Source organism: Narcine bancroftii, chromosome 4 (assembly GCF_036971445.1).
Source record: "Narcine bancroftii isolate sNarBan1 chromosome 4, sNarBan1.hap1, whole genome shotgun sequence".
Classification (NCBI taxonomy): Eukaryota; Metazoa; Chordata; class Chondrichthyes; order Torpediniformes; family Narcinidae; genus Narcine; species Narcine bancroftii.
The window spans coordinates 195,976,113-196,000,558 of record NC_091472.1 but is presented as its reverse complement, the minus strand read 5'-3'; the positions used below and the strand labels follow the sequence as shown (position 1 = coordinate 196,000,558).

At 40.1% G+C, this 24,446-nt stretch overlaps 1 protein-coding gene across 5 annotated transcripts in view; it reads right to left on the bottom strand.

The window, feature by feature from the left end:
- LOC138761423 (M-phase phosphoprotein 9) overlaps nt 1-24,446 on the bottom strand; it is a 226,391-nt gene that overhangs the window by 186,096 nt on the left and 15,849 nt on the right. For all 5 annotated transcript variants that reach the window (XR_011356317.1, XM_069933516.1, XM_069933517.1 and 2 more), the window contains exons 2-3: nt 12,432-12,564; nt 9,683-9,772 (exon numbers count right to left, since the gene is read on the bottom strand). Coding sequence is in view for 4 of the 5 variants with exons in the window: in XM_069933516.1 (XP_069789617.1) it covers nt 9,683-9,772; nt 12,432-12,564 (223 nt within the window). In the remaining variant the exon portion in view is untranslated. The remainder of the gene's footprint in view (nt 1-9,682; nt 9,773-12,431; nt 12,565-24,446) is intronic.

Genomic DNA, 24,446 nt, shown 5'->3' with positions numbered 1-24,446 from the left:
TGTGTGTGTGTGTGTGTGTGTGTGTGTGTGTGTGTGTGTGTGTGTGAACATTCCAGCAAATCTATCATAAGTCAAAACAAAATCATGAGTCGAAAAAGTTTAGCAACCTAATGATATTGAATTTGCGCCCTAAACTCTCACGCATGTGCCAACCGAACTCCAATACATGATCCCATCATGCATGCGCCAACTGAAGACTCGCACATGCACATAGGAATCAAGATGGCTGTGCCAAGCCTATGGACCCCAGGATGCTGACTAACAAGGTAGTACACACATTTTGGCTCTTACATGCCCTCTATCCCTGTTTTTTAGTTTGTTAAATACAATATAATCCATTTACATTTTATATTTTTTCTTCAAAATTTAAAAAAAAATTTGGTTGTATGTGTGGATGGACACAAGTCACACAGATCGCAAACTGGGGAGTACCTGCACAAACACCAAGTCATCATGAAAAGATATTAATATCAACGGAAAAGATCTAAGAATAATCAGGAATCTCTGCTGGTAACAACATGCAGCCATACAGATAGACAACAAGATTGGTGAATATCAGCCAATAAAGCGAAGAGTCAGACAGCATTGTGTTCTATCATCAGACCAGTTCTCCCTGTTCAGTGAAAATATCATGAGACCTACCTAGAATAAGTATAGGAGTACATAATATCAATAACCCCGCTATGCAGATGATACAATACTGATAGCAAACAGTGAAGTAAATTTACAGAAATTAGTATCTACCATCAGCACAGAGAGCAAAATAATTGGCCTAACTTTAAACAAAAAGAAAAATGGGGTAATGGTAATATCAAAGAAACCTGATATTCCAAATTGTAGAATCGTATTGGGAAATGAAATCCAGAAACAAGTTCACAACTTTGTAACTTGTGTGACGGATTGTGTTGTATTTTGTATTGTATATAGATATGTTTTATAGGAGATAAATTGTGGCAGGTATTTTTTTTAAAAGTGTAGGTCACATACAAACACTTCAAAACAGATCTCATTTAAAATGACAGAGCTCTGCTCAAGGCAGACAATCCAGGCTCATGGTGCCTTTGCAGAAAGTTTGAAGAATGCCTATGAGGACTTTACAAGTATGTGTTAATTGGACATGCTGTGGAGTAATGGATTATTGTTTTGGAAAGCAGATGAATGAACTCAGAAGATTAGGTCCAGGGCCACAGTCTGTCTGAGTGAAGTTGGCTGTTTTAAGAGGGCCACATGGTTTTCTGAGATAGAGAGTGAGAGAGAATTCAGTTCTAAAGTGCAGCAGCAGCAGCAGGGACTAGAAGTAAAAAGCTGACAAGCTTGTGGAAAAACCCCATTTTGAAGATGGGTTGTGAGTACTCCGTTCAGCCTGGTAAAAGCCCTTGTGGTCCATACAAGAGGAGATGGCTGGCTGTATAATGTTTCACTTGAAATAAGGGAAACAGAAAAGGAACTCTGTGGTGACTTGAAAGAAAGATGTTATCATCTGGAAAACCCTGATGGGGCCAGTTTCTTCAGCAAGACACTGACGTGGCTGATCAGAAGGAATCAGTTTGTGTCTCTGAAAACTGACAAGAACCTTCCTGAGTGGTAACCATTTACCTTTCAAGCACCAAAACCTGGTGAAATTCAGAAATGTTAAATTCTGTGCACAGTATAAGAATTGCCTGAAACCAGTGAACTTGGAGAAGTGATGTGAGATTGAACTTGTACACATATTACATACACGTGCGCTTAGAATTAGAAAGGGGTTAAGTTAACTTAATAGTAATAAGTTAAAGTTTGATCCTGGTTTCATGTTTAAAGATAATTAAAAGCAACTTTTGTTTAAGTAAGCATTTGCCTTGGTGAATATCTATTGCTGCTGGGTTTTGGGGTCCTCTGGGCCCATAACACTTGGATCATGGGTAACATCTGATGGCAAACACAAAATAGACATAAAAGCAAGAACAGCATTTATAGAAATGAGAAACATCCTCTTCTTTGGCTTGGCTTCGCGGACGAAGATTTATGGAGGGGGTAAAAAGTCCACGTCAGCTGCAGGCTCGTTTGTGGCTGACAAGTCCGATGCGGGACAGGCAGACACGATTACAGCGGTTGCAGGGGAAAATTGGTGGGTTGGGGTTGGGTGTTGGGTTTTTCCTCCTTTGCCTTTTGTCAGTGAGGTAGGCTCTGCGGTCTTCTTCAAAGGAGGTTGCTGCCCGCCAAACTGTGAGGCGCCAAGATGCACGGTTTGAGGCGATATCAGCCCACTGGCGGTGGTCAATGTGGCAGGCACCAAGAGATTTCTTTAGGCAGTCCTTGTACCTTTTCTTTGGTGCACCTCTGTCACGGTGGCCAGTGGAGAGCTCGCCATATAACACGATCTTGGGAAGGCGATGGTCCTCCATTCTGGAGACGTGACCCATCCAGCGCAGCTGGATCTTCAGCAGCGTGGACTCGATGCTGTCGACCTCTGCCATCTCGAGTACTTCGACGTTAGGGATGTAAGCGCTCCAATGGATGTTGAGGATGGAGCGGAGACAACGCTGGTGGAAGCGTTCTAGGAGCCGTAGGTGGTGCCGGTAGAGGACCCATGATTCGGAGCCGAACAGGAGTGTGGGTATGACAACGGCTCTGTATACGCTTATCTTTGTGAGGTTTTTCAGTTGGTTGTTTTTCCAGACTCTTTTGTGTAGTCTTCCAAAGGCGCTATTTGCCTTGGCGAGTCTGTTGTCTATCTCATTGTCGATCCTTGCATCTGATGAAATGGTGCAGCCGAGATAGGTAAACTGGTTGACCGTTTTGAGTTTTGTGTGCCCGATGGAGATGTGGGGGGGCTGGTAATCATGGTGGGGAGCTGGCTGATGGAGGACCTCAGTTTTCTTCAGGCTGACTTCCAGGCCAAACATTTTGGCAGTTTCCGCAAAGCAGGACGTCAAGCGCTGAAGAGCTGGCTCTGAATGGGCAACTAAAGCGGCATCGTCTGCAAAGAGTAGTTCACGGACAAGTTTCTCTTGTGTCTTGGTGTGAGCTTGCAGGCGCCTCAGATTGAAGAGACTGCCATCCGTGCGGTACCGGATGTAAACAGCGTCTTCATTGTTGGGGTCTTTCATGGCTTGGTTCAGCATCATGCTGAAGAAGATTGAAAAGAGGGTTGGTGCCAGAACACAGCCTTGCTTCACGCCATTGTTAATAAAGCAAGAACAGCATTTATAGAAATGAGAAACATCCTAACAAACAAGAAAATAGCAATTTACATCTGCCTGAGAATTCTCAGATGCTGCATTCTTCCTATATTAATGTATGGGTGCGAGTCATGGACCATCGCAAATGCAATGGAAAAAAATCAATGCAGCAGAGATCTGCTTTCTCAGAAGAATGCTATGCATATCATTTATGAACAGGATGTAGCGGCAGCTACGAGGAAAGAGACTCTCAACCACCTCGTTGGGGGTTTCAATGACAGTTTAATTCAAAACCCTTGCGCGCCCCATTAAGGGCAGTGTGAGCTCCGCCCCGCGCAGGCGGTGATGTCATCATGCTGCCTGAGGCATGCGCTCAATTCAAACCATGAAGCAAGGAGGTCCCCCAATGGCGCCATGTACTCACAGCTGCCCCGCGGGGCCAGTTCACTACGAGTATATGCGCCACCACACAACCCCCCCACCCCCCCAGAACCAGCTCACATGTCTCGTCGCTTGGGCAGCCAGCCTCAGTGCTTAAGTTGGGCCGTTTGAACTGGCTGACTGAGGTCCAGGTGCACCACCTTGAATAGTTCTCCTTTTCCCCCAATGTTGAAAGTGAAAGTCTTGCCCAATTGCTGCAGGACTCTGTAGGTGCCTTCATAAGGGCACGCTATGCAAACCTCGCCGGACAAAAACGTACTCGGCTGCATCCAGTTCCTTGGGCAGGTGGGACAGAGGTGGGGGATAGTAAGGCAAGCTTACTCATAAGGTCTGCCAATAAGGTCGGATTGTCCGTGTCTGGGCTGAAAAACTCTCTGGGTAGTGACAATGGCGCGCCATGAACCAACTCCAAGGATGATACCTGCAGATCCTCCTTCGGGGCCGTCCTGATGCCGAGCAGAACCCAGGGCAACTCATCCACCCAAATGGGGCTGGTGAGGCGAGGCATGAGGGCCAACTTAAGGTGTCGGTGGAATCGCTCCACTAGGCATTGGCTTGAGGTGATATGCCGTGGTGTGGTGGAGCTTGACCCCCAAAAGGCTTGCCACTTGCGCCCAGAGGGCAGACGTGAATTGGGAACCTCTGTCGCTGACGATCCAGTGAGCGAGTAAGTTCCTGGCGCACGTCTCGGCAGAAGTGTCTTTCAGCGGAATGGCTTCCGGCCACCTTTGTCAGTTGGTCGACCACCATCAACAAGTAGCGGGTGTCCCTGGACACCAGCAGGGGACCCACGATGTCCACATGTATATGTTGGAATCTCTTGGCTGCAGAGTCGAACCGTTGTATCGGAGCCCATGCCACACAAAACACTCTGCCACCATCTGAACCGATGTCTTGACCGAGGGGGTGGGCCAAGTCGTGGATCACGCTGGAAGTCCATGACCTCCACTGCGGCTGAACTACAGGGCGCGGTGAGCTGGTAGAAACACCGCAGAGCAGCATGTCTGGGCTGCCCGTCAACTGGAGGTCCCAAAGTTGGAGTCCTGTAATGGTGGTGCGGAGGGCCTGTGTTTCCAGGTCCTTCCTCTGGGCCTCTGCTAACTGGCCGTAGTTCAGGCTGGGCGAGGCTGTGGATGGCAGGCCGTGAAAGTGCATCTGCCACAACATTGTCTTTACCTGCCCAGTGCTGAATGTCGGTGTTGAATTCCAACACATAGGATAGGTGCCGCTGCTGGCGAGCTGATCAGGGGTCTTTTGCCATCTTGAGGGCTTGTGTGAGTGGCTTATGGTCGGTGAACACGGTGAATGGTCTGCCCTTCAGGAAATATTGGAAATGCCTAATGGCCAGGTACAGGGCCAGGAGCTCCCTGTCGAAGATGCTGTACTTTAGTTCCAGAGAACAGAGGTGCGTGCTGAAAAAGGCTAGAGGGCGCCACTGGTTGACCCATTGCTCCAGAATGCCCCCAACGGCCATGGCCGACATGTCCACTAAGAGCGCAGTGTGAGCATTCAGCCGCGGGTGAGCTAATAGAGTGGCGCTCGCCAGAGCTTCTTTCGTTGCAGTAAAAGTGTCCTCCACCTCATCCGACCATACCGGGATTTTGTCTTTCACAGCAATCAGCATGAATAACGGCCGAATGATGCGGGCCACCCTGGGGATGAACCGGTGGTAGACGTTCACCATGCCGATGAACTCCTGCAGGCCCTTGAGGGTGGTGGGCTTCGGGAACTGGCATGTGGCTGCAACCTTCTCCGGTGCCGGGGCGGCTCCAGCCACCGAGATGGTATGGCCCAAGAACTGCAGGGTCTGCCTGTTGAACTGGCACTTGGATACATTGACCATGAGGCCTAACTTTGCCAGACGGGCGAACAGTGCACAGAGATGGACCTTGTGCTCATCATGGTCTCGACTGGCGATGAGGATGTTGTCGAGGTAGATGAACACAAAGTCCAAGTCTCTGCCCACTGCGTCCATCAGGAGCTGGAAAGTTTGGGCCGCATTCTCTAACCCAAAGGGCATCCGCAAGAATTCGAAAACATCCAACTGGGATTTGATGGTAGCCCCGTACCAGGTCGACCTTTGAGAACATTTGGGCACCGTGCAAGTTCACCGAGAAGTCCTGAATATGCAAGATGGGATATCGGTCCAGTGTGGTCACATCGTTAAGGCAACGGTAGTCCCCACAAGGGCGCCAACCCCCTGAAGCCTTGGGGACCATGTTAAGGGGGGAGGCCCAGGGGCTGTCGGATCTACGGACGATTCCCAGTTCCTGCAGTCAGGAAAATTCTTCTTTGGCCAGTAGCAGCTTTTCTGGGGGTAATTGCCTGACTTTGGCTTGAAGTGGGGGGCCCCGGGTTGTGATGTGATGGTAGGCTCCATGTTGAGGCATGGCAGCGGTGAACTGCGGCTGCAGGATGGAGGGGAACTCATCGAGGATACTTGTGTATTCGTCCTTGGGAGCGCTGATGGCAGCTATCCCCAGGTTGCTTGCGTCTGTGGCATCCAGGCGGATGGATTGAAAGGTGCGGGCATTAACTAACCACTTGCCTTTGACATCCACTAACAGGTTGTGCGCTCAGAGGAAGTCGGCCCCCAACAGCGCCATGACCACAGAGGCCAGCACGAACTTCCAGCTGAACCTGTCCTTTCCGATCTGGATCTGCGCTCTTCGAGTTCCGAAGGTCCTGATGACGGATCCGTTGGCTGCCCGCAAGGTAGGGTCCCATGCTCAGGTGAAGGTCTCGAGGGCTGTTGGAGGGAGCACACTCAGCTCCACTCCAGTATCTACTAGGAACCATCAGCCATTGGACTTATCCGTCACGTGTAGGCTGCTCGCGTGGCCAGCCGCTGCAGCCATTAACAGCGGCTAGCCGAGTCGTTTCCCCAAAAGGTAGAGGGCTGCCTGCACTTGTGGGCTCGAGCCCCCTAGTGCTGATGACAGAAACACCAGGTGGGGTGGTGCTCCTTCGGCTTGTGCTTGGGGGCCACTTGTGGCCAACTGGGCTCTGGGCGGGTGACCTAGCTGAGGGCGGCCTCGTTCACCCACTTGGTCAACAAAGGATGTCCGCATGGGCCGCAACTCACCGTGGGTCGGAAAAGTCTTCATCCACCAGCAGGACCTGTATGTCCTCAGGCATCTGCTCAAGGAAGATTTTCCGGAACAGAAAACACGGTTTGTGGTCCTCTGCTAATGCCAGCATCTCATGTTGAACGTTGAGTGGGTGGGGAGGGGGGGTGAAGGAGGGAGGGAAAGGAGGGGGGAAAAGGGGGAGAAAATGACACTGTGTATATTCAAGAGGGAAATGTTTATGTGTATTTTGGTCAATATGGTTCATAGTGTGAAAAATTTTTAAAAATTTAAAAAAGAATAGAATAAAATCAGAATTTACTGTCAAAAAAAAAAGCAGAAGAAGGAAGCATTCACAAGGTTTAGGAGCAAAAGTCAGGAAGGGATCATGAGAATTATATGGTAACAAGGAAGGAACATAACAAAGGAATTAGGATAACTTGAAGGCCTTGGCAAGTAGAATTAAGAATAACCCAAGCCATTCAGCGCACGAATAAAGAACAGAAGGATTGTTAGAGTGAGGGTAGGACCGATTAGGGAACACGTGTCTGAAGGAAGGGGAGGACTTAAATGAATACTTTGCTTCAGTGGTCACCAGGGAGAGGGACCTTTTTGAATATGAGGTCAGTGGAGAACAAGCTGATGTGCTGGAGCATGTCAAAGTTAGGAAAGATCAAGTGATAGATATTCTTAAAAATATCAGATGGATTTTCCTGGATATACCTCAGGTTACTCCAGGAAGCAAAGGAAGAGATTGCTGGTGATGATCTTCTCATCCTCCCTGGCAACAGGAGATGTACTAGGGTTTTGGAGAATGGCAAATGTAGTCCTCTGGTGTTTAGGAAAGGCAAGGGAAGAATCCTGTAAATTATAGATCAATCAGTCTATAATTGTGGTGGGCAAATTATTGGAGAGGATTCTTAGAGACAGAATTTATGAGCATTTGGAGAAGCTCGTAAGGGTTCAGCATGGCTTTGTGAGTGCAGATCATGAGTTTAAATGAGTGTTTCAAGGAGGTTTCAAAGGGAATTGATGAAGGCAAGATGTGGTGTATATGGTTTTTACTGCAGTAAGGCATTTGACAAGGTCCTCCATTGTAGGGTCATTCAAAAGTTATAAAACCTGGGATCCTTGATACTAGGATTTGGAATTGACTTGCCTGCAGAAGGCAGAGGGTGGTAGTAGATGGAATGTATTCTATCTCTGCTCTCTGTGATTTTTATAAATGACTTGGACAAAGAAGTAGAGAGGTGGGTCAGTAAGTTTGCAGATAATACGAAGATTGGAGGTATTGTGGATAGTGCAGAATAATGGTAATTGATCCAAAGGTGGGCCCCACAAATAGCTCAGTCACTTGTTCAGCTTCATTTCCAATAGGAAGTCAACTGTTGGCCCATCTCTAGTAGGGTCAGCTACATACTGCATGAAAAAACTTCCCTGAACACATCTAACAAATTCCACTCCATTCAACTCCTTAGCACCAAGATAGTCCCAGTTCAGATTAGGGAAGTTAAAATCATTACATCTCCAGTATTCCTACATCTATCTGCGATCTCCCTACACATTAAACTTCTCTAGTTCCTGCTGACTATTTGGGCCTGTGTTCCTTTCTAATTTCTATAGCCTCACTAGACAATCCCCCAGGAATATCCTCTCCAAGTACTGCTGTGATGTTCTCTCTAATCAAAAATGCAAACCCCTCCCCCCAGCTTACTTCCAACTCCATCACACCTGTAGCATTTGTGCCCAAAAGCAATAAACTATCATACTTCCCCATCTTGAACTGTGTTTGTGTCAAACCAATCTTGACTAGAATTCGTCTCCCATTGTATCCTTTGCAATCCAATCCATTCTCTCATCTCCTCAGTTTCCTTCATATTTGCTATGATGTTAAGATTTTCAGCGCAGGAGGTTCTAATATATTATCCTACTTCCTGAACCATGAACATACCTCCATCACAAAGGACATTTATCTATTTCCTCTGCTGTCATCTCCTCACATGGGTAGAGTTCCCCTCCAGAATCTTAGGATCGTTCCTCTCTATTTCCACCAATTCCAATCACTAAACATACAATTCTCCTCGGCCCCCTATCCACATTTTGAAGGAACCATTCCTTTTGAAGGAACCTCCCTGAATGGGTCTTCATTTTGCATCATTTTCCCATACAACTGCAGAAAGGCAATGACCTTTCACCTCTTACCTTACCCACATTTGGTAACTCAGTCAGTCTTTACAGGTGAAGCAGTAATTCATTTCTTCCAGTCAAGTGAAAGACATTGAGTGCTAATAATGTGGCCTCCTTTACAATGAAGAAACCAAACAGACTGAGTGATTGTTTTGTGGAACACCTACATTTAGTCCACACAAGCAACCCAAGATTCTTTATGCCTGCCACTTTAATTCTCCTCTTCCAAGCCGACCTATTACAATGGAGAGGTAGTGCAAGCCATCTAGAATTTAAAAGTAACTTGTTTTCTCTGCATCAGAACGAGACATTTCCATCTGAGGCTTGGCTTTTCTCTTTCCTTTGGTATAGTCTAGCCTGCTGTACACATGTCAAACATCTGGTATGGAGGGAGTAAGCTGCTCTCTTCTTGGCAAATGTAGAAAAATGACATTGTTGTAAATAAGAAGTTATGACAAATTATGAACCCTCATCAAATAGTACATATATTTTGTTTAGAAAACAAGTGAGATTACCAGAATTGAGATAGGAAGACAGGTTTACCCATTAAAGTTCTCCAGATTCTGAATTCAATTACAAACTGCAATCAAACAAGACCACAAAGTAGAAGAGAAAAAAAAAGAAAATTTAATTGGCATGACGAAAATCCTCTGGGTACCTCATTGTACAAGATTTTCCTGCATGCATACTACAGCTGATCTAAAAGTTCTTCATGTTAACTGTTTGTGTTCAATGTGGATCAAACTCCATTGAGCAGTGAGGACTTTCTTGACTTTAATAAGCTTTACATAGTCAGCAAAATGCAATAATATACACTTTACTCACTTGAATCTGACATTGATATTGGTCCTGTTGAGACAATATCTGGTCTTGGTATTGTTTCTCCACCAGTTTAAAGAGCTGCAACCACCTGACCTGACAATTCACAAAAAAGTGCACGTTATCTTCATCAGTACTTATTTAATTCGATGCAATAATTAACCTCACCAATACATTTACAAAACTCTGTAACACTCAGCAATGCACATTATGTTCTTTGGGAGGTGATGCTAGAGGTCTTGACTAATTGAAAGCCTCGGAGTTAGGGATTGCAGGTTCAATTTAATTCCATAACTTACAGTAAGTACATTAAAGAGGAAGTATTTTAGTGCTTTAATGTTCGAAACATTGACTTATGGGTGGAACATTACCCTGGCCCTAACTCTCTGTTCAGGTGGGTGGATAAACATAAAAATAATCATTTCTTATGAAAGAGCAGAAAAATTGGCAAAATTCTAAGCCTAAGGTTTCAAATGATATCAAAGTGTGATAAGTGATCCTTCTTATCAATTGCAGTTTTGTGGAATTTTTCTATGTGCAAACTGGCTGCTACATCTACTGTCATATCAAAGGTGCCTGGTTTTTAAGGAAAATACTGTATATTTCAGCGTACAAGTCAACTGGCATATGTCAACCCCATTTTTCAGTCTTATTTTAAGGGTTTTATGATGCATCCGGTGTACAAGTCGACCCACATTTTCTGGATGCCTGAGTTGCCCTATTGATCAGCATACAAGTTGACCCCCAAAGATTGAGATGCCTGAGATGGGCCATTGACTAGTGTATACGTTGACTCCCCTAGACCGTGCAGATTGATCTGCTGGCCATTGGCTGGAGATGATTGCTATCATGGAGGGTTCATCAACATATAGAAGTTGGTAAGAGATTGGAAGAAGAAAGAAGAGACTTTAAGAAAAATACCAAAAGGGCAATGTTTGTTGAGAAAAGGAATCACTCATTGGCCAGGGTTGGAAAATTATGTTGCAGAATGAGTATGTGATCAAAGGCAAGACTGCTACATAGTAAGCCAAAATAAAATAATAATATTTACACTGCAGTGGGCAAAGTCGTACTCAGACCTCAGTAAAGATTTGAGGCTACAGTAGCTGGTGCAACCATTTCATAAACAGGAAAAATCTGGTATTGCACAGAAACTACCAAAAGATCTTGATCATAAAGTTTAAGTTTTCACCAGTTTATTATTCATAATTGGCAGAAACAAAGTTTTCTTTGGCAAATATCAAAAATATGGACGAAACGCTCATGAATTTTGACATGATAGACAATAGAACAGTGGAATAGAAAGGTGTTAAAACTGTGCAAACCAGAAGTACAGACCATGAAAGGAATAGGTTTACCATGGTGTTATCATGCATGGCCAATGCGATGAAGACCTACAGTAATCTTCAAATGCAAAATTAAACCCAAAATAAAATTCCATGCAAGTATTCTTGTACATTTTCATAAAAAAACGATGGATAGATGAAAATGGTGTAAAACTATGGAGAGACAATGTGTGGAACAAGCAGCCAGACAGTTTATGCAAAGAACGGAGTTTGCTGGTCTTGGATATGTTTCGTAGCCACTTAACTGAGAATACTAAAAGTAGATTTGCTCTACATAATACTTACATGGCGGTTATCCCGGGTGGTTTGACATCTATACTGCAACCTCTTGATGTTTACTTGAACAAGCCATTTAAAGACCATGTGCGTGAGAGCAGAAAAGTCATTTACAAAAGGTGGGGCATGCATCCTGCATCACTTGATGTGCTGTCTAACTTTGTGCTGAAGGCATGGGGCAAAATTAAAGTAGAGACTCTGATAAAATTGTTCAAAAAGTGCAATATTTATGCAATTGATGGCACAGAAGATGATTTATTATGGAACACCAACGATGAAGCTGTAACTGCCTCATCAGATACACACTGGGACTCATACAACGACTGTTTAAACAGTGAGAATATGGATGTGCTTGCTGCCATCTTTGCCTCAGACACTGATAACGAGAGTGATTTTGAAGGGTCTAAATGTGTTGTTGTTTTCTGACGATATAGTGATTTTGAAGAATTTTAATTGTGTTGTTTAAAAAAAATCTCAATGAAAATCTGTCCCAGTCAGTTTTTGTTTTGTTTTTCAATGGTCGACTTGTACACCGAATCTGCTTTTCATAGGTTGACATATATGCCGAATCGCTTTTTTCTTGGGTCAGCTGATATGCCAGATCACCATGGATTGGATTTTGAACTGAATTTAAGGTCTCAAAAGTATATCTGGCATATCAGTTGAGCCCCCCCCCCCCCCCCATTTTTTTGAGTTTTTTTGGGTTTCATGACTTGTATGCCAAAATTTAAAGTACATGTTTTTTTCCATTCCTACTATAACCCTGCATCAGTAAATAATTTTGAGTGCAAATGGACAACTGACATCAAAATTTAAAATAGTTTACCTTCCCCATCCCCTACAAAGCTAAAAGATAAGTGTGAAAATTTCAGAACAAAGTTAAAGGAACCAACTTAAGGTTTGATTTTAAAATGTGTCTTTACAGCATAATAAATTGAAGTGTTTTTTTTAAAAACACAAAACATTTAAATTCTGCAATGAAAAGATAAAGTAGAAAAAGCATGATCCATCATGTTAAAACAATTACAAATCAGAGCAGCTCATGAATAAAACCTCAGCTAATCTGACTTTCAAACATATCCAGTGGTACATTTATTCATAGTTTAAAAAAAATAATTTCCAGAATGACCAACCTCACAATTCTTCAGAATTTCAGGATCTGCCTGACCAGTATTTTGAATCTCTTGCATTAAACAATCCAATGTTTGAAGAGCACTTGGATTAATGGATGGTAACTTTTTCTTCAAATGTTCATGAAAGTAGGACCTAATTGTAGAGTGCAAAAATGATTGGAGTGAAATTCCAAACAACAATGTTTACCCAATGTTACATCATAGAGAAGCAGCAACAGAAAGTCACCAAGACAATGGTATTTTTATTGAATTTTATCATACAATCATACAAGTCCATATAAATTTAATAGAATATATATTTGGATTGTTATATCATATAGAAATAATATCTAAACATAGAGTGAATAGTAAATAAAAGAAAAAGGGAAAAAAAGATCTAACCCCATCCACCAAACAAGGTTGAAATTGGTATTCAAGCAGACTTGAAATCAAGCATCAGCCTCCAGAGATCCCACGAAACATGCCCATTAACTGTATCGCTACACCTTGATCATTCCAATTATGAAAGTAAGCTATAAATGAACCCCAAGTCTTAATGAAAGAGATCTTAATCTTCATAAAAATATCTGATATTTTCCAAACTGAGAAAGGACATAATATCCAGTGACCACTGTCTATGGGTGGGTAGCAAGTCCCCTTTCCATTTTCTAGCCAGTAATGTAGTAAATGTTAAGACCTTTTTTTGATTAGACATTAAATATACATTTACATCACTGGAGAACCCAAACATTGCAATCAATGGACATGGATCTAGATTGATCCCAAAAATGGCTGAAAATGTTCTGAAAATAGCTGTCCAATATTCTGATAAATCAGGACAAAACCAAAACATAGATATCAAAGAGGCTTCAACTGTTTTACATTTGTCAGACAATGAGTTGATATCTGGGGAGATTCAAGCGAGCTTAATTTTAGAAAAATGTACTCTATACACCACTTTAAATTGAATCAAGCTGTGCCTAGTGCATAGAGATGAGAGTCATGGATAAGAGCCAAAATTGAAATCAATCTTCTTCTGAAGATCACAAGAAAAAAGGAACAGAAGTAGGCCATTTGGCCCTTCTGTCTGTTCTGCAAATTCACTCTGAGCTAGTTCTCACAACTACAGTAGTTCCAAGTTCCAGCCTTTTTCCCATATCCCTTGAATAATTAGATATCTACCAATCCCCCTCTTAAACTCCAATGATCTGGCCTCCACAGATGTATGTGGCAATGAATTCCACAAATCCACATCGCTCTGGCTAAAGAAATTCCTCCTCATCTGTTTTAAATGGGTACCTTCTTATTCTAAGACTGTGCCCTCTTGTCCTAGATTCACCCAATAAGGGAAACATCCAAATCACATCTACTCTGTCCAATCCTTTCAGCATTCTAAATGTTTCAATGAGAGCCCCTCTCATTCTTCTATACTCCAATGAATAGAGTACAAGAGCCACTAATCGTTCCTTATACGTTAGCTCTTGCATTCCTGGAATCATCCTAGTAAATTTTTTCTGTACTCTCTCCAACATTATTACATCCTTTTTAGGCCCAAAACTGCACACGGTACACCAAATGAGACTTCACAGTGTCTCACAGAGCCTCATCAACACCTCTTTACTCTTATACACTATTCCCCTTGAAACGAATACCAACATAGCATTCGCTTTCTTTACTGCCAATCCAACCTGGTGGTTAACCTTTAGGTCATCTTGCACAAGGGCCCACAAATTTTGAATGTTCTCCCAATCTAAATAATAATCTGCCTGTTTATTTCCTCTTCCAAAATGTACAACCGTACATTTCTCAACATTATATCTCATCTGCCATTTCTTTGCCCACTCTCCTAAGCTGTCCATATCTCTCTGCAACCTTTCAGTTTCTTCAATACTTCCTACTCCTCCACCTATCTTGATGTCATCTGCAAACATGGCCACAAAATCATTCACTCCATAATCTAAATCATCAATATACATTGTGAAAAGAACCGACCAGATCAGGATCCCTTTATTCCCACCCTTTGCTTTCTGCCTATCAGCCAAAGCTCTACCCAATCTAATATATTTCTTGTAACTCAATGGGCTCTCATCTTATTAAGCAGCTTCTTATGAGGCACCTTATCGGTCTTTTGAAAATCCAAATATACAACATCCACAGTCTATCCCTTGTCCATCCTACTTGAGATTTCCTCAAAATATTCCATTAGGTTGGTCAGGCAGGATCTTCCCTTCATGAAATCATGCCAGCTTGCACCTATCATGCCATGCTCCTTAAGATATTTAATAACCTCGTCCTTGAGAATCAATGCCAATAACTTTTCATCTACAGACGTCAGACTAATAGGCCTATAATTTCCTTTTTTCTGTCTACCCCCTTTCTTCAACAGAGGAACTACATTTACTCCCTTCAAATCCTCTGGAACTATGCCAGAAGCTATTGATTTCTGAAAAATCAATTCCAATGTTTCCACAATCTCCAAAGCCACCTCCTTCAGAACCCATGGGTGCACCTCATCCAGCCCAGAAGACTTATCTACCTTCAGTCCATTCAACTTACAAAGCACTACCTCTCAATAATCCTCACTGTACTTAATTCTATTCCCTGAGACCTCTAACTATCAGGTATATTGCTATTGTCTTCCTCAGTGAAGACTGATGCAAAATATTCATTTAGTTCCTCTGCCATCTCTTTGTTACCCCTTATAATTTATCCAGCATCATTTTCAATCGGTCCAATATCTACCCATGTTTCTTTTACTCTTTATATATATTTTTTTAAACTCTTAGTATCCTTTTGTATGTTATTTGTCAACTTCCTTTCATAATTCATCTTTTCTTTCCTAATGACTTTCTTTGTCCCTTTCTGTAAGCTTTTAAAAGTTACCCAGTCCTTCATTTTTCCACTAATTTTTTGCTTTCTTGTATACCCTCCCTTTTGCTTTTATTATATCCTTAACCTCTCTTGTTAGCCACTTGTAATCTTAACCTCTCTTGTGAGATCATTCTCCCATTCAGTTTTGATCCAAAAGAGACTGTTTTTATATTCAATATTTTATAATATAAGGCGGATATTATACCTTTATGTACAAATTGTAATTCAAAACATTCATCTATGAAATTCTGATCTGGAAGCTATAGAAATACTGAAAATTTAGAACAAATAAAATATCTAATTTGATCATATCTAAATAAGTCTATATTTGGCATATTAAATTTCATTGTCAGTTGTTGTAAAGATGCAAAATTTTGTTGGATTAAAAATATTGTTAAAACTCAATTCATAAAAGATTCCATTCTTCATAGTTTGCATCTAAAATTGACTCTTAGTTCTCAATATCCGTTTTATATGCATCTCCAATAGCATCAATTCGTATGAATTCTCAAAAATCAAAGTTCTTAAAATTACATCGAGGCACGAGGCAGGGTTGCCCCCTAAGCCCTCTGCTTTTTGATTTAGTGATTGCACTGCTAGCTGTTGCTATACAAGAAAATGAAGATTTTAGAGGCTTGTTTAGAGGACCTATTGAATATAGGTCATCTCTATATGCAGATGACCTTTTACATTTTGTGTCCACTCCAGAGGTATCCATACCAAAGATATTGTCATTACTTAGATGCTTTAGTAAATTCACAGTATATAAACTTAATCTGCATAAGAACAGACTATTACCACTAAAAAGCCCATATACTCTATATTCTAATGATCCTTTTAAAATAGTGAAACATCAATTTAAATATCTAGGTATAATGATAACTAAGAATTTTAAAAACCTCTCAAGAAAACTTTGTAGTTTTATTTAATCAGACTAAAAGTGGATGGTCACCACTTTCTTGAACTATGATAAGCCGTATTAATTCAATTACGAATGAATATTTTACCAAGATTTTTATATTTCAATCATTATCAATTTTTTATTTCTATGTCTTTCTTTGACACCTTGGAATCATCTATTATGTCATATATATGGCAAGGAAAGAAACCAAGAATAAATAAAATTTATCTCCAGAACACAAGAAATGATGAAGGACTGTCATTATCTAATTTTAGATTTTATTATTGGGCAATGAACACAGGAATACGTTATTGTTCTTAGTTTGATCATTGAGATGACTGCCCCAATTGGATGGAAACAGAATTGAAATCCCTTAAGAATACTTCCTTACGGACAGTATTGGCTCACCTTTACCTCTCTCTATTCCAAAACTAACAAAAAATTTAATAATGAGACATAGACTGAAGATTTATTTTTTCAAATTTATATTTACTAGTCCTATTCTACTCAATCATTTATTCCATCCCACCATTTTAGATGCAAACTATGATGAATGAAATTGTCTAGGAATTAAGATTTTTGACAATAGTATTTTTAAAACAATATTTTTATTAATAAATACTAATAATATAACATCTTACTTAAATCTAAACTTAACCCCAACTATGTGTGAGAGTGTGAGTTACCCAAACCATTACAGCTTAGGCACAATTCTGAAAAGTCAATTCAAAGTTCAGTTTTAAAACTTTGTGTTGAAACTCAGAACTTCTAAACTGTTGTTCAGAAGTAATTACAAAATAGGTAAGACACTACATGATCAAACAGTTCAAAACTCACAAATCCCTACAGTTTCTTCCAGAGAAATTTTCTTTCATATGAATGATGGTCACAAATCCCCTCTTCCTCACGTAGGGGAAAACGAAATATGCAACTTCCACAATGCTTTCAAAGACTTAGGCAAGGATCAAATGAAATAAACATGAGAATGGTCACGATCCAAATAGAAGAATGATCTTGCTTCTTTACCCAGATACGGGTCAATCAAAAATGACCATTAGAATGGTCACAGTAGATCACTGTTTTCCTCTGACAGGGAGAAAACAGCAGAAGTGTCCATCTCATACAAAGTCCTTCACTTCTCTGGATCTTGCAGATCTCTGGTTATTTATTATCAATCTTGCTCCTTCAAGTGTCTCAATCATATGATTTGCTTGATCATAATGATTTTCATTTTCTGCTTCAATTTCCCAAAAACATTACTCATAAGCATATGACTTCTAAATATCCTCACCACTCTCTTTGAGTGTCCTGGAATAACGACCTTTGTTCTTTTGTTTATGATTTTGGATTCAAGTTACTTACAGGTGCCAAGCTGTCTGAAAATGTTATGAACTCTGTGAGTGTATTGCAATCTGTTCCATCCTCAAAATAACCACTCACTAAAAAATAGAAGTTTGCAACACCAACTCGTTTGCATGTTCTACCTGTGACTATATCATTGTCCTTCAGGTACTCTGCTTCCCTGCCACATTCCAAATATTTGAAAATTAGTGGGTTGGCTTTTTTTAGATTCATAGATTCTGCAGTATTGAAACAGATCCTTTGTCCCGACGTCCATGCCAACCAAGATACCTGTCTAGCACCAATTCAATTTGCCTGCATTTGGGCCATATTCCTCTAAATCTTTCCTATATATGTACATATCCAAATGTTTTTTAAACATTGCAATTCTACCTACTTCTACCACCTCCTCTAGCTGTTCATTCCATCTACTACCACCTTCTGGGTGAAAAACTTTAAATGTTCCCCCTCTCACCTTCTGGGTGAAAAACTTTAAATGTTCCCCCTCTCACCTTCAATCTATACCTTCTGATCTTATACTCTCCTATCCAGGGAAAGAAAACTGTAACTATCAACCCTATCTAAGTCCTGAAAAAGTCAATTAGGCCCTGTAATAATTAGTTTCAATTATATTACCTCTCACTCTCCTGGACTTTGGAGAATATAGGTCTACTCTTAATCATTAATACTCTTAATCATGAACAACAGTGGACTCAACAAATATCTATGGCACACCATTTGTCACAGGGCTCTAATCTGAAAAACAATTAATCACCACTAAGCCAATCTTATATCCAATTGGCCAGCTCATCCTGGATCCCATGTAATCTAATGTTTTGGATCAGCCTACCATGTAGGAATTTATCAAAGGTCTTGCTAAAGTTCATGCAGATAACTACTGTCTTGCCCTCATCAATATCCTTAAATTGGTGAAACGACATCCCATACACAAAGCCCATGCTGATTAAGCAGCCCTTTCTTTTCAAAGTGTATGTAGATATTGTCCCTTGGTTGTCCCTCCACTAACTTACCTACAACTGACACAATCACAAGGCTATAGTTCCCAGGCTTGCATGGAACATAGAAAAATTTATCAACTGACCCTTCAGCCCACAGCGGCTGCAACAAACATGATGACAAATTAAGCTAAAAGCCCTGCTGCTTCAACATGATATTTATCCGGGAGGAGTCAGGTGATGGAGTAGTGGCCGGTAGGAGAATACTAGCCCTCTCCAGAAAAGAAGAAATAAAGTGAAGAAAACACAAAGTTAAAGAAACACAAAACACAACAAATAAAAGATAAAGGTGTGGAGAAAAGAAAGAAAATGCCACCCAAGAAGGAAAAAGTAAAAACAACACGAAAAAAAGAAGAAAAGACGCCGGAAGAGAAAGGAGAAGGCCTTACCTGCATGAAGAGGCAGGGAGCCGCCATGGACAGAGGAGCCAGCTCCCCGAGGTTAGTGGTGACCACGCAGAGTCGTGACCTCCCGACCGTTGGACTGCAAAAGTGGCTCTTTGAGCCAAACAGAAGTGCGCAATGCGCAGACTAAGGAAAACGAAAATACCGACGGGAGGGGGACCCAGCTGAGGAGCAAACTTACAGAGCGCGACCAGCTGAGTGATGCCCGACAGCAGGACTCTCAGCTGGAAGAAGAGGAAAATGACAGGAAAGGGAGTGATAGGAAAGAAAAACAGCAAAAGGAAGCCCGACAGATAACTAGCCCAGAAGAAGAGGACCAACAGCAAGAAGCTATGCAAAAAAACACCCAGCAAACTGAGGCAAGCAGCTCAACAAGAAAGTCAGAAGAGATACAGATACAAGGAAGAGAAGTGGAAGACACAAACACAGGTGCAGACACAGAAGAAGAAGAAGACCAAGCTCTGCACAGAGGAATAGAAAGTAAAATAGATGGACAGTATATAGATAAAAAAATGTTTTCAAGAACAAATGAAAGCATTAAAAGAATGGTTGACATTAGAATTTAGTGAAATGAAAAGTACAGAAGAAAAAGTGAGTAGAATAGAGCTGGTCATGACAGAAATAGGGAAAAGATTAGAAAATGTGGAAGAACGAGAAATGGCTGTAAAATGAAAGTGAATGACTTAAGAAGAAAATTGGAAGACAGTGACAAGAAAGTTAAAGAGTCACAAGAGTTATTAGCTCAGAAGATTGATATAATTGAAAACTATAGTAGACGAAACAACATAAAGATAGTCAGCCTAAAGGAAGATGAAGAATGCACAAATATGAAAGAATTTATAAAAGAATGGATCCCAAAGGTCATGGGAATACCAGAAATACAGGAAGGAATGGAAATAGAAAGGGCACACAGAACACTAACCCAGAAACCACAGCCACAACAAAAACCATGATCCGTTTTAGTAAAATTTCTAAGATAAACAACAAGAGAAAATATATTGGAGAGGGCAAGGAATAAAATTAGAGAAGACAAAAAACCGTTGGAATACAAGGGTCAAAAAATATTTTTTTACCCAGACATAAGTTTTGAACTCCGAAGGAAGAGGAAGGAGTTTAACACAGCAAAATTGATCCTATGGAAAAAAGGCTATAAATTTATGTTAAGATATCCAGCTGCGCTTAAAATATTTATCCTGGGGGTGCAAAACAGACTGTTCTCGGATCTGGAGAAAGCACGAAAATTTGCAGAACGCCTGCAGGACAGAATGAGAGATGAAGAGATGTAACAAGAATGAAGAACAACGACAAACTACATATAAAGATGTAAAAATAATGTATAAGTAAGAACTAAAGGAAAAGAAAAGAGAAGTAAGGGGGAGAAAAAAAAAGAGGGGAAAAAAGAGGGTGAGCTTTGTTAAATGTGAAGATAAAAGTCTTTTCTGGAGGGGGTTGGGTGGGAGAGAATACCAGTCACTGCAAAATCAGTTGACACTTGCGAATGGGTTCACAATCCAAATGGAGAGGGGAGTTGTGGTTGCCCCGCAAGGGACAAGGGGCAACTCAGAGAGGGGGGGTACACATGAGGTGAAAGGAATTTTAGATGTGGGAGTTGTTGATGTATTTTATGTTTTACAAGTGTTGTCATACATTGAGTTCAAAAAGGGAAAAGTGATGGGGGAGACGAGGACTAGAGGGCATAGTTTAGGAATACAGGGTAGGCCCTTTAGGACGGAGATGAGAAAACATTTTTTTACCCAGAGAAGTGTGAATCTGTGGAATGCTCTGCCACAGAGGGTGGTAGAGGCAGATTCGCTGATTATGTTCAAAAGAGAGTTAGATAAGACTCTAGTGGGCAAAGGAGTTAAGGGTTATGGGGATAAGGCTGGAAAGGGGTACTGATGGTAGTGATCAGCCATGATCTGTAAAATGGCGGTGCTGGCTCGACGGGCCGAAGGGCCTACTCCAGCTCCTATTGTCTATTGTCTATTGAGATGAAAATGGGGAAAAATGGTGGTGAGGAAGCGGAAATTAGGTGTAAACAGAGTATGAGATGTCTATGTTGAACTATATCACTATAAATATTAATGGAATACATAACCAAATTAAAAGGAAGGAGCTATTAAATTTACTGAAAAAAATAAAAAAATAGGTGTAGCATTTGTGCAGGAAATGCATCTAACTGAAGTGGAACATAATAAATTAAGAAGAGACTGGGTAGGGCACGTAACGGCAGCATCATATAATTCAAAAGCTAGAGGTATAGCTTAATTAACTAATAAAAATGTACCAATCAAAATAGAGGAGGAAATAATAGATCCAGCAGGGAGGTATGTAATGATAAAGTGTCAGATATATTCAGAATTCTGGAAATTGATCAATATATATGCACCTATTGAAGAGGATCAAAAGTTTAAGCAAGATATTTTTTGAAGATTGTAGATACGCAGGGAAATATATTGATAGGAGGGGATTTTAACCTTAATTTGGACCCAAAGTTGGATAAAACTGGACAAAAGACTAGGAAAAAGAATAAAGTGGGCAAATTTATGGTTAAATCAATGCAGGAAATGAAACTTATGGATATATGGAGGAGACAGCACCCAAGGGAGAAGGAATACTCATATTATTTGAGTAGACATAAAACATACTCAAGGGTTGACACGTTCCTGTTGTCAGCCCATATTCAAAAAGAGTTAGGAAAACGGAATATAAAGCTAGATTGCTATCTGATCATTCACCCCTGTTATTAGCAATAGAACTGGAGGACATCCCACCAAGAATATATAGATGGAGGTTAAACTCCATGCTACTTAAAAGACAGGAATTTAGAGAGTTTATTGAACGCCAAATTAAAACATATTTTGAAATAAATTCGGAATCAGTGAAAGATAAATTTATATTATGGAATGCAATGAAAGCCTTCATCAGAGGGCAGATAATAAGTTATGTAACGAAGATGAAAAAGGACTACAATCAGGAAATAGAACAGTTGGAAAAGGAAATAGTAAGTACAAAAAAAGAACTAGCAACAAGGGAAGATACAACAAAAAGAAGAGAATTGGCGGACAAAAAAATAAAATACAAAACATTACAAACATATACGATGAAGAAGAACATAATGAAAATAAAGCAAAAGTATTATGAGCTAGGAGAAAAAATGCACAAAATATTAGCCTGGCAACTTAAAATAGAACAAGCTAAAAGAACTGTATTGGCATCAAGGAAAAAGGACAAACAAATTACATCTCACCCAACAGAGAATAATTAAAACTTTAAGGAATTCTATGAACAATTACACCAAACTGAGATCAAGGAGAAAGATAACAAGATAGATGAGTTTTAGCTAAAATTGAACAACCGAAATTGCAAGAAGAGAAACAAAACAAATTGATAAAACCATTTGAAATAGAGGAAATACAGGATATATTATAAAAAGCTGCCAAACAATAAAACGCCTGGAGAGGATGGATTCCCAATAGAATTCTATAAAACATTTAAAGAGTTATTAATTCCTCCTCTCCAGGAAGTAATGAACCAGATAGAAGAAACACAAAACTTGCCAGATTCATGTAAAACAGCAATAATTACAGTAATACCAAAGATGGGGAAGGATCCACTAACACCAGCATCATATAGACCAATATCTCTACTTAATTCAGATTATAAGATAATAGCAAAACTATTAGCAAACAGATTGGCCAACTGTGTAGCAAAAATAGTAAAACAAGATCAAACTGGATTTATTAAGAAAAGACGAACAGCAGATCATGTCTGTAAGTTCATTAATTTAATCCATGCAGTTCAAGGAAATAAGATACCAACAGTGGCTGTTGCTTTAGATGCAGAAAAAGCCTTTGACAGGGTAGAATGGAATTATTTATTCAAAGTATTCAACCTTCCAGAAAAATATATTAATTGGATTAAAGCATTATATAAGGGACCATTGGCGAAGGTGACAGTAGGATTTGTATTGAACCAATTTAAATTAAGTAGGACAACTAGGCAGGGATGTCCACTATCCCCCTCACTGTTTGCTTTAGCAATAAAACCATTGGCAGAACTGATAAGAAAATAAAATAAAAGGGATAAAAATAAAGGAGAAAGAGTATAAAATCAGTTTATTTGCAGATGACATCATAGTACACTTAACAGAACCAGAAATATCAATAAAAGAACTACATAAGAAATTGAAGGAAGATGGAGAAATATCGGGGTACAAGATCAACACAAATAAAAGTAAAGTGATGCCGATGAATAATGCGGATTTCACAAAGTTTAAAAAAGAATCACCATTTAAATGGCAAACACAAGCAATCAATACCTAGGTATTAGACTAGATAATAATCTAGGCCATCTATACAAATTAAATTATCAGCCATTAATGAAGAAATTACAGGATGACTTAGAACACTGGAAAGAATTGCCACTAACATTGATAGGAAGGGTAAATTGCATTAAAATGAATGTCTTCCCAAGGATACAATACCTATTTCAATCGTTACCAATTCCCTTAACAGGGAAATTCTTCAATGAACTAAGGAAATTCTTATGGAAAGGGGGGAAACCGAGGATAGCGTTAGATAAATTAACAGAGTGGTACAAACAAGGTGGTTTGCAGCTACCAAACTTTAAGAATTATTATGGAGCAGCACAATTAAGGTATCTATCAGATTTTTATCAGACAAGGGAAAAACCAGATTGGACTAAGATAGAACTAGATAAAATAGGGGAGAAGGTACCAAAACATATACTTTATAAGTGGAATGAAAAACTGGTGCAATATAAAAGTTCACCAGGACTGCATCATTTACTCAACATGTGGATGAAGATTCAAGTAGAAAGGAAAAAAACAAATTACCAACTACCAAAATTATTATTGACACAAAATCAACTAATCTCTTTCACAATAGATAACCTTTCCTTTAGAGAATGGGAGAGAAAAGGAATTAAAAGAATAGAAAATTGTTTTTTGGGAAATAATTTATTATCATTTGAACAAATGAAGTACAAATATGGAATAACTCATGGTACAATGTTTGCATATCATCAACTGAAAGCCTACTTAAAGGACAAATTGGGAAACAGACAGAGATTACCAGAAGGAAGCAGCTTTGAATATGCGATTACAGAAACAACGATAATAAAAAAATTTTTAACGAACATGTACATCAAGCTGCAAAAGAAGGAAAATGATGAAATAAGCTATAAACCCAAACAAAAGTAGGAAAAAGATTTAAACATAAAAGATTAAAAATGAAATATGGGAAAAGTTATGCCTGGAACTATGAAGAATATAATCAACATGAGGTTACGCATGATACAATATAATTGGTTACACAGGTTATATATCACGCCCCAAAAGTTAAATAAATGGGACCCAACATTATCAGAGGGATGTTGTCACTGTAAGAAGGAAATGGGAACAATGGTACATACATTTTGAGCATGTGAGAAAGTGGAAAAGTTTTGGGAAGATCTAAATCAGGTATTAAATAAAATCACA